Below are 11,151 nucleotides of genomic sequence, written 5' to 3'. Positions count from 1 at the left end.
TTTGGGTATTCAGTGTCTTTCAGTTAACCTTTTGGAGGACTGCTGTGATGCTGGCTAGGGTAAAACTAACCAGTGGGTCCCCACCTGCATTTTTATTGGTTAACAAGCATCTACCTACCCCATTACGTGGCTGACTCACCAGGTTAATCTCTGCATTACAGCTGTTGGAAAGGATGGCTCTCCAGGCGGCAAGTGTGCCCGAAGTGAGGGTTGCTAGGCAACAGGCCCACCATGCCCGCGCCTCAGAGCTGGCGTTTAGCAGTGCAGAACCCCTGCCTGCCCGCCCCCTCAAGCTCAGGGGGCGCACTTCTGCTGCTGGATGCAATCTCCTAAAACATGGCTCCTAGACAACCTGCACCAGTCACCGGAGAGTATCAGAAGGCAGGTTCCGAGGCCCCACAGCAGCAGAACCTCCAGGAGTGAGGCCACAGAAGCCCTTCTGAACAAGCTTCTCAGAAAGGCACACTGACCCAGCGAGGGCACACTGTTAAACAAAACACTTAAAAATTCTTTGGATTTATCTAGGTAATTACAAATAGCTACCTATAGACAACTACAGAATCTGAGGCTTAGTGTGACTTTTTTTTAAGACTCCCCACTCTCATCTGATAGATGGTGAATTACTAATCCACGAAATGGGCGATTATCTTGCAAATTTCAGTTCTGCAAAATCAGCAAAGAATGTTACATTGTCCTGGCACATTCAGCTGGCTCAAGGAGAAAACGAATATTAGACTATATGTGGTATATTTTCATTATTTCTCCAGAAACTTTTAATTCATTATCAAAGACTCAATCAACCCTTTATTTTTCAGCAGCAGGGTGTGAAATTGTTCTGTAATGTGTAATTATAAAATTGAACCAGCCTAGTGTGTGAATATATCTTAATCTTACATAACCTCAAGAAAAGGGAAAAAGTCAGAAACTTACTGGGAAAAGGCTAGTTGAGGATGTACCAGGTGAAAACAACTCATGATTATTTACATCACAGCCTTGAACACTTTGCATGTTCCATAAGTTAGGTTTCACTGTGAGAAAGGGGACAGCGGGCTGGGGAAGTTAATTAACAATAAGGGACAGATTTCCCTGGTGGTCCAGTGGTTAAGAACCTGCTCGCCAGTGCAGGGAACATGGGTTTGATCCCTGGTCTGGGAAAATTCCACATGCCTCAGGACAACTAGGCCCATGTACCACGACTACTGAGCCTGTACTCTAAAGCCTGCGTGTTCAACTGCTAAAGCCTGCTTGTCTAGAGCCTGTGCTCTGCAACAAGTAGTCCCTGCTTGCCACAACTAGAGAAAGTCTGCACAGCAACAAGACCCAGCACAGCCAAAAAGAAATAAGTAAAAATCGAAACAATAAAGGATATAGGATTATGAAGACTTATGTAATAAATTGAAATTCTGTGGCAGTTTCAAATGTGTACAAATTCTTTTGACAGCTGGATCAAAAGATGGGAGTCTAATTAATTACCCAACTTTAGTGACTCATTTTTAACAGTATATATAATGGACCAGACTAGGCTAGAAAAGACAACACAGCTGCCTGCCTCTTTCTCTTGAGATGCTTACTCTTGGCAGGGAGGCCACGTGTAGCTGTTACAGCCATAACCTCAGCTAAGATCTCCCTCGTCAGACAGTATCACCAACAGCCTGCAGACTGTTCCAGTGCCCAGTTTTTTGAACCATCCCTGTGGATACCAACTGGTGCAAAGTGAGTTATTCCTGTTGAGTTCTGACTAAATTGCAGATCTGTGAACAAAAGTGCCTTTTTAAGCCACTAAACGTTTCGGTGCTAGAGATGATCAGAATTTAACCACAGAACCAACATTCCCAATGCTACTAGGTTTCCCAATCTGTACTGCAGATGCGAACAGATATTCACGAGGAAAATACATGAAGTCGTCAGGCACCTGATAATTTGAAATTTAAAGTTTAGACGCCGCCCCCCCCCAACTCAGAATTAAACTTATTCTTAAATTGGGAGCCATGGCAAAACAGCTACTCCAAAACTATAAAGGTTCCAGTGGTTCCAGGAGTAGAAACAGAAATTTGGCTTTGAGCAGGCTCTGTTCTGAGAGGCATCACTTTCATCATTTGGAAGTAGAGCAATAGGGTAGTCCCAAATTAATCCAAATGTGGTATTAAAGTGTTGCATGGTAAATATCAATCTTTTTGTTTTAAAAATGACACACTTGGGATATTTTCAGGCCCCTGTGCTGCTTTGGTACATCTGCTGACAACTCCAGCTCAGAAGGGCTTCCCTGGTGGCTCAGATGGTAAAGAATCTGCCTGCAAAGCATGAGACCCGAGTGCGATCCCTAAAAAGTTTTCATGATCAAGTTTAGGGAGCGTTACAGCCATCTCTGTCTGTACCTATGTTCCTTTAGATTCACAGTGCACATCGGCATATTGAAGTCTTGAGATCTTGAGGTGAGAAGTCTGTTTTAACTTAAAGAAAGCCTTGCATGGAATTAACTGTTGGTGGAACCACTAACATCTCAAGGAACAACACTGGGAAATGATGGCTTGGACCACTGGTTCTCCAACTTTCTGACCCCAGGACCTCTTTACATTCTTCATTTACTGAGCCCCCCACCCCCACCCCTCTGCAAAGAGCTTTTGTTTATGACAGTTAAATCTGTCATTACTTTCCATATTAGGAAATTTTTAAAAAATTTAAAAAATACATTAGCTCAGACTTATGGTCAAGTTGAGACTGACAGGAACCAGATTCACCTCACCTCAAACAATCAAAAATAAAGACAAATTACATGAAAAAAAAAATACGATTTTGAGAACTGACAATAGGCAACAAAGGATAGTTAAGGGGAAAATGAGGTCAGCCTTGAGATTAGCAAGCTTATTACTCTTTTGACAGCTTCTGGGCTATAGTGCAAGGAGGGGGAATAATGAGGGAGCTGAAAGGCACCCCAAGTTGAGGAGGCAGAGCTGAGGGTCCGAGGGACCAAGGTAGCTAGAGTGGAAGGGGCTGCAGAGAGCTGCACAGAGCAAGAACCCCAGGCATTCGTAAAGCCCCGCCTAGCCCCCAACGTGAAGTCTCCAGCTGCGTTCTGGACTGAACCTGCGTGTGAGGTAATACTCAAGAGTATGGAAAAGCCATCTCAAAGGTTTAGACAGAACAGCGTACGGTGCTCATACAGAGCTGGGGATAGTGCCTGCTCTCACCAGTGAGCTCGGGAAGTGTGACTCGGAACTCTGGATGGAACACACAGTCTTGCTTCAGTAATGGGGAACAATTAACCCTAAACTGAACACTGCTCTGGCCCTGCCTTAAAAACCCCTGCTTATCAGCAAAACTTGAAAGGATCAAAGTTTCCAAATAATTGCATCCCAGAGCAATGCTCTGGAATTTCTACAGCAATAAAAAATACCCAGTACTCAGTTTCTAGTGTCTGGCATCCAATCAAAAATTACCAGGCATTTGCAGCAACATGGATGGATCCAGAGCTTGTCATACTGAGTGGAGTAAGTCAGACAGACAAGGAAAAATATCATATGACATCCCTTATATGCAGAATCTAGAAAGAAATGATTCAAATTTACAAAACAGAAACAGACTCATAGATTTAGAGAAAGAACTTATAGTTGCTGGGGGTGGGAGGAAGGGCTAGTTAGGGAGTTCAGGATCCCCATGTACACACTGCCGTATTTAAAATGGATAACCAGCAAGGAGGGCCTAATGTACAGTATAGCAGAGGGAACTCTGCTCAATGTTATGTGACAGCCTGGATGAGGGGGAGGTTTGGGGAGAATGGGTACTTGTATATGTATGGATGAGTCCCTTTGCTGTCCACCTGAAACCATCACAACATTGTTAATTGGCTATACTCCAACATAAAAGTTCCAAAATAATTAAAAAAGTTAAATTTACCGAGCATGCAAAGAAGCAGGAAAATAGTTCATAATGATGAATAATAAAATCTATCAGAACCAACTGAGACCTGATATACACTGTGATAATTAGCAGGTAACAACATTAAAACAGCTAATTGTAACAGTATTCTATTTGGAAAGCGTTAAGTAGTAATACGGAAGATGTAAAAACGGTTCAAATAAAGCATTGTAGGTGAAAACTATAATGTAGCAGATAAAAAAAATACACTGAATAGTCCTGATGACAAACTAGACAGTGCAGAAAAGAACTTAAGCGAACTTAAGAGAATTTTAATAAATGAATTATCACTGAGCCATAGGACAGTCTCAAATGTGTGTAACTGCAGTCTGCTGAATGCGGGGGAAGAAAAATATTTGAAATGATGACTGAAAATTTTCCAAAGTTGATGAAAACTATAAAACTACAGATCCAAGAAACAGCATTAGTAGCAATGAGGCTTCCTAATGCTTTGGATGGAATAGTCCCTCTTTTTTAGTACTAGAAACACTGCCATGTATTAAAAAGCACTTACCAAGACGAGGGTAGGATGACATGAGAGGATAGCACTGAAACACGCATATTACCATATGTGAAACAGATGACCAGTGCAAGTTGACGCATGAAGTGGGGCACCCAAAGCTGGTGCTCTGGGGCAACCCAGAGGGACGGGGTGTGGAGGGAGGAGGGAGGGGGTGCAGGACGGGGGACACATGTGCACCTGTGGCTGATTCATGTCAGTGTATGGCAAACCCACCACAATACTGTAAAGTAATTAGCCTTCAATTAAAATAAACATATTAATTTTTTTAAAAAGTATTTCCCAATACCAGTCTCTTATCTGATGACAGAGATATTCTGGTAAAATTTATCTAAGCAAAACATTCATACTTCAATTCAAAGGCAAAAACTTTTCTAAGAGACACATATGATTTCCTTGAGTTGGTGACTTAGCTGACCTAGATCAAGGGACATTATGAATTTTCCACTTGGAATTACAGATTTTTCTATTTTAAAAGCCACATAAAGATATTTAAAACTCTTATACCAAAAATTTGATAAAATTTAAGGTTTACTTTCTGACTTGAAGCTAATGTTTCTTGCCCGGGTATGTACTTGTTTCTAATTATCTCCATAAACTCTTAGAACCAGACATTCACATCACAGGTGCAAGCTACCAATCTGGGAAGGACCAGGGGATCCACTCAAGAAGATAATAAAGAGAAAGGACCTAACCAGAGTGACAGGGGAGGGCTTACTGTACAATTTCCTTTTGTATTTGTACTTGTTTAAAATATTATTACGTGAGTTCTAATAGCTCTGGAGGCATTACTTTCGATACAGTAAAATAATTATGAAATGAGTATTAGGCCAATCTATTTGTTTAATACCATGGGGTTCTCAATTAAACCGTAAACAATCATGTGATCAGCAGGAAAGGCTTGTTCCATATTTTTTGCTTTGTAAATTCCCAAATAAAGCTTTCCTTATCATGCAGAGTTTCTCAAGTAACTGAGAGCAATGTTTCATAGGTTTCCCATATTTTACTAGAGTCTCTAGACACACTTACATTTAAATCTTGGGGATTCATACAGTTCCTGAGAATCCTAGTTAACTCTATGGAATCTAAAATTCTTAAAGAAAAATATACTCTCTTATTTTAAAAGAATTAATTACAAACACGCACATATACACACATGCACAGAATGAAAGTTGTGTTTGTCTTAACAATACTACCACCTTCTACTTTTGCCAATTTCTAGTTTTGCCACTTGATTCCTAGTTGACCCAGATATAAACATACAGAATAACGTTTTCATATCACAGGTACCAGGATCAGCAGTTCATCAATCTTTTGAAGTGAACTGAGCAAAATAACAAACACACACACACTTAAGAGTCAATATTTATTCTGATTAATATTTTACAAAATTTTGACAGATTTTAATTTATGTAAGGAGAGCTAATTTATTAAACACTTTACAGGTTTTTCTTTCCACAGAATAACACGTTAAGTAGCAAAATAATACTTGGCACAGTTATAAATAAAGAATATAAAATAAAAATATTCATAGCTTAAGTATAATAATGATGCTGTTTTATGCCTATTAATATTTCAAATATATTCCTGGGAACAAGAGAAATAAGGAAAAAAATTCCAAAGAAGTAATTCATGTTTAGAGCTGAGAAGTAAGTTCTTATTTGCTAAAAGTATCCAATTAAGCTGATATGAACTATTCCTCAAAGGGTCACCCTTATACACAACTTTAGAATGGGGTTAAACTGGTTCCAAACGTTAGGACCTATAAAACCCTCAGAAGGTACGCTGCTGCATAGTTGGCTCCTGACCATCTGACCATTTCTGAGTTATAGATTTCACTGGTGCTGAGATGGTTTAGTGCTAAAGCATTAACATTGCTAATATTTTCCATGTATACATCTACAGGTTTTTTTTCTATTTAACTGAAAGACATTTCTTTCACACTTAAAAGAATATTGTACCATAAAGAAAGAACATGGTAACAACACTCTCATTCAAACTCTGAGAAAACCACCATTGTATTTGACTGTTAATAAAAAATGTTTCGATAAAAATTGCAACTGAGTCTTCATGTGAAGTGGCTCAAAATACAAAAAATTAAAACAAATTCTAGCCTTTTATAAATAACTTTGAATTTAAAAAGTATCTAAAATTTCCCCCAATCAGTAGTCAAAACTAGCAGAGGCATTTGTAAAGTTATCCAATTGTGTGCACTCTATGACAAAACGGCACGGTGCCATTGCCACCCCACACCCATCTCTTCCCTTCTCAAAAATAAAGCACGTATGCCAATTTTCTAATATTAAAACACTCACATACACTAAGTGATCTTTTTGATGTATGACTTATGGTCAAAGAAACTACTATATAAAAATGGTACTTGGAAATACTGAACGTCAACTATATACATTTCGCTGCTCCTCTTACTAAGGCAAGGGGCGGGTTTACCACTAGATTGCTTTAATACCTGTAATCTGCATTTTACAGAGAATACTAATTTTACCAAGCATCAGACATGCAGTGAACTTGCAGGGTATAATGCCTATTAACAGCAGTATTGAACATCACTAGAAGCTCATTAGTTATCTCCCTTTTCTTTTTGGTTGGATAAAATGAAATGAGCAGCTTTAAATACACGAACACATAGAGACACAAAGAGCAAACTATTCGATAAATTATTTATATACAGATACACAAGCTTTACACTGGTCTAGGATCTGCCATCAGTCTGGCCACCCTCTTCCCACTCTCCCCTGGCCTATCCCCTCTCACACATTTCCCACAGGTTGCTTGAACCACAGTTTGCTACAGCACTTAAAGAGGACTACACCAAGTCTCACTCTGTAAACAGTATTTGTGGAAGCAGTGACTAACAGTTCACCATGAGAGTATGGAAATGCTGCAACAAAAATTGATCAGTGCATCATGTTTAACAATTAGAAAATCTTTCTGAAATTGTTTCAGACAGCATTAACAAATTTCAAAACATTCAACGCTGGGAAAACTGAAACAACCTTAGAGATAAATTCTTTCTGATAGGTCATTTTTTAAAAACCAGAATATACCATTAGCTTTTCTTTTATTCACGTCTATTATGTACAGAAATCATGCTCCAACTTTAGCTAGACTCCCATTATTTTGTCTATAATTTATTTTTGCAGTATATCCGTTTATCTCTATTACTGAGAATTTTGCATTAACTTGAAAATAGCTCAACTCTTAAAAATTGGACTATTTGCACATCAAATTAAATTCTAATTTATGCTTTACTGGATAGTGTGTGCTAGTATACATTCTATGAGGTGCATCATGCACTTAGTAGGGCTTTTAAGTTGAACAAAATAACATGACTTACTATACTCATGCAAGTGCTTTATTATCAGACCATAAAACCTTAGAGCAAGGTTACTACAAATTATTTCACTGAACTAGAAATATATCAGCACTTCAACAGCTGATAGCAATAAAATATTGTTAGCACATTTTTTTGGTGAACATTATTTTCCTGTGCCTCTGAAGACACATTACAGTAGATCCCTAATAAAACCACATGATTTTCATCACAGTATTTACATGTACATTCTAACACGTACATAATACTAGTCTGAATCAATTTAAGACAACTCTCTTGGAATTAAATGCAATACTAATAGTAGACTGCATTATAAAATTTAGCTGTATACCATAAATTTAGTTTTAGCTAGACTCGAACATTTCTGATCAGTAAACCATGTCTGTCAACAGAATAAGTTCGTTCTTTCCTCATGAAAAATGTTATGAGAACAAAACCAAAAAGCTGTATATGTTGTGAATTCCCACATTAAGAACCATTGAAATTCTTTTTAAGATCTTTATTCTTCCCAGAAGTGGCAGTGTGTTCTGTCCATGTTTACCTTCGTTAATAAAAGTGTTGAAAAAAAGACTGTAAAGTTCACTGTTAGCCCTACATAGCATGCTATTTGTTCAAAGGATGTGGATTCGAGTGTGAGAGAGACACGGACAGACACAATTTTCAGGCACCACTCAGCAATATGCTTCAAAGGATAAAGATGTTGCTACACGAGCTGGTACCCAGATCCTGATATTTGGTCATATTCTATTGTATACTGCCTGGTCCAGTCCACGATAACAGGACGAAAGAGGCCACAGCATCGAAATTCAAAGAAGTCTATAATATTCCTTACACATCCATGGCTAAACACCCCCCGGCAACAAAACAAAACAAAACACAGAAACAAACAGAAAAAGAAAAAAATAGTCTATTAGTATAGTAACTTAATATGAGTTTAACATAATTTTAATGTTAAATATATTTTTTCCAAACTTCAATACTCAGATTTTTTGTCAGAAAAAATCTGCTTATAACTCTAAGATATGTATACATTCATGTTTCTTCAGAGCTCTGACAACACTGATTTTTCTCTTGTGCTTATACCATGGGTTACACTATTATATTTTAAAGTTATTCAAACATCCATCTCTCATTCCTATGTAAAATAAAAATTTTCATAAAACCTTTCCTTGACTGGTAGCTCTTTGGCAAGGAGACAAACTATATCCAAAACTGAGAAAGTAAAAGACAAAATAAATAAAAAATAGCATAAATGTGAGAGTGTACCTAAGAGTAACAATTTAAAAAAAGAAATGTCAAGGGAAGTTCCTGGAATTTTAGAATTCAAGAATTTTAGAAACTTCAAGAATACCTTTGGAAAAGCAGTTAGTTTTACACATTATGTAATTATTATGCCAATGGGAGAATTCTCAAAACTGTTCAACTGGCTCTATTATTTTTTCTTTTAAAGATCTGCGTGCTTTCCAAAAGCATGCAACAATTAACAGCACCACAAAAGCTTGAAGGTAGCAGACAATTTGTTTGAGTAAAACTCAAAAAGTTTTAAATATTTCATATTATTAGGAAACTACTGTTTAACTCCAAACCGAATGCAAATTTCAAAATATATACATATATAAATAAAAGAATAGTACAATCTCTTCAATAAATGGTGTTGGGGAAACTGAACAGTCACATGCAAAAGAACTAAACTGAACCACTATCTTACACTATATACAGAAATTAACTCAAATGGGTTAAGACTTGAATTTATGAACTGAAAACAGAAAACAGAGATGGGAAGCTCCTTGACGTTAGTCTTGGTGATGAATTTTTGAATCTGACACCAACAGCAAAGGTAACAAAAGCAAAAATAGATGAGACGACATTGAACTAAGAAGGTTCCGCCCAGCAAAGAAAACCACCAACAAAATGAAAAGGCAACCTACTGAACGGGAGGAAACACCTGCAAATCATATATCTGATAGAAGGCTGATATCCAGATTATATAAAGAACTCACACAACTCAAAAGAAAAAAGCAAATAATCCAACTAAAAACAGACAATCTGAATAGACTGATGGCCAAGAGACATGAGAAGACATTCAACGTTACACTAATTGTTAGAGAAATGCAAATCAAAACCACCATGAGACAGATACTGCCACATACTTGTTAGAATGGCTATTATCAAAAAGATAGGAAAGCAAGAGTCGGGGAGGATACAGAGAACCCTGTGCACTGCTGGTGGGGACATAAATCGGTACAGCTACTACAGAAAACAGTATGGAGGTTCCTTAAGAATTAAAAACAGGACCACCATACGATTCAGCAATTCCACTTCTGGGTACTTTTCCAAAGAAAATGAAAACACTAGCTTGAAAAGATATATATGCACCCAACGTGTTCCCTGCAGCATTATTTACAACAGTCAAGATACGGTAACAGTCTAAGCACCCATTGATGGATGAATGGTTTTTTTTTAAAAATGTGATACACACACACACAATCAAACAAAATCCAGCCACTGTAAAGAAAAAGGAAATCCAGCCATTGGCAATGACATGGATGGACCCTGAGGGCACTATACGTGAAGTCAGCAAATATGACATTATCTCACTCACTTTGAATATAAACAAACCTGAGCTCAGAGATACAGAGAACAGACTGTGGAGGCCAGAGACTGGGAGTGGGGGCAGGCAAATGTGTAAGGAGGTTCAGAACATACAGACTCCCAGTTCTGTATAAAGAGCCCTGGGAGTGCAACGTAGAGCATGCTGACGACAGTCTGTGTCCTACTGCACGTTTGAAAACCGCTGAGAACAGATCTTACAAGTTCTCATGACAAGAAAAAGTTTTCCAACTATTTATGGGGACAGATGTTAACTAGATTTTAATGGTGATCACTTTGCAATGTTCACAAACATCAAGCCATTATGTTGTACACTTCAAACCAATATAATGTTGTATGTCAATTACACTTAAAGTTAAAAAGAAAAAAGAAAATTAGGTGTGTGGAAATTTTTATGTCATTCAAACAGCAAATAAAATAAGTAATCTGGGACTTCCCTGGTGGTCCAGTGGCTAAGAATACACGCTCCCAATGCAGGGGGCCTGGGTTTGATCCCTGGTCAGGGAACCAGATCCCACATGCTGCAACTCAGAGTTCACATGGTGCAACTAAAGATCCTGAGGATCCAGTGCAGGCAAATAAACAAATAAACATTAAAAAATAATATGTAATCTGAAGCAAAAAGGAGCTGCCCGAGAGTCTAAGAAATTTCCCTAAAGAACGAATTTCAAGCAATTGTATTTCTAAAAATCTTATTTCAATTTTCTTGATACATTCATTTTTGAATGAAAATGTATAAATTGATGGAAATGTT

At 37.8% G+C, this 11,151-nt stretch overlaps 1 protein-coding gene across 2 annotated transcripts in view; it reads right to left on the bottom strand.

The window, feature by feature from the left end:
• Window positions 1-5,787: 5,787 nt before the first annotated feature.
• The window catches only part of ZDHHC17 (zinc finger DHHC-type palmitoyltransferase 17), a 100,429-nt gene continuing 95,065 nt past the window's right edge, over window positions 5,788-11,151 (bottom strand). For both annotated transcript variants that reach the window (XM_070788844.1, XM_019960209.2), the window contains one exon: window positions 5,788-8,629. In XM_070788844.1, the coding sequence (XP_070644945.1) occupies window positions 8,491-8,629 (139 nt within the window). In that variant the 3' untranslated portion in view covers window positions 5,788-8,490. The remainder of the gene's footprint in view (window positions 8,630-11,151) is intronic.

Source organism: Bos indicus, chromosome 5 (genome assembly GCF_029378745.1).
Source record: "Bos indicus isolate NIAB-ARS_2022 breed Sahiwal x Tharparkar chromosome 5, NIAB-ARS_B.indTharparkar_mat_pri_1.0, whole genome shotgun sequence".
Classification (NCBI taxonomy): Eukaryota; Metazoa; Chordata; class Mammalia; order Artiodactyla; family Bovidae; genus Bos; species Bos indicus.
This window is presented reverse-complemented; position numbering and strand designations above follow the sequence as displayed.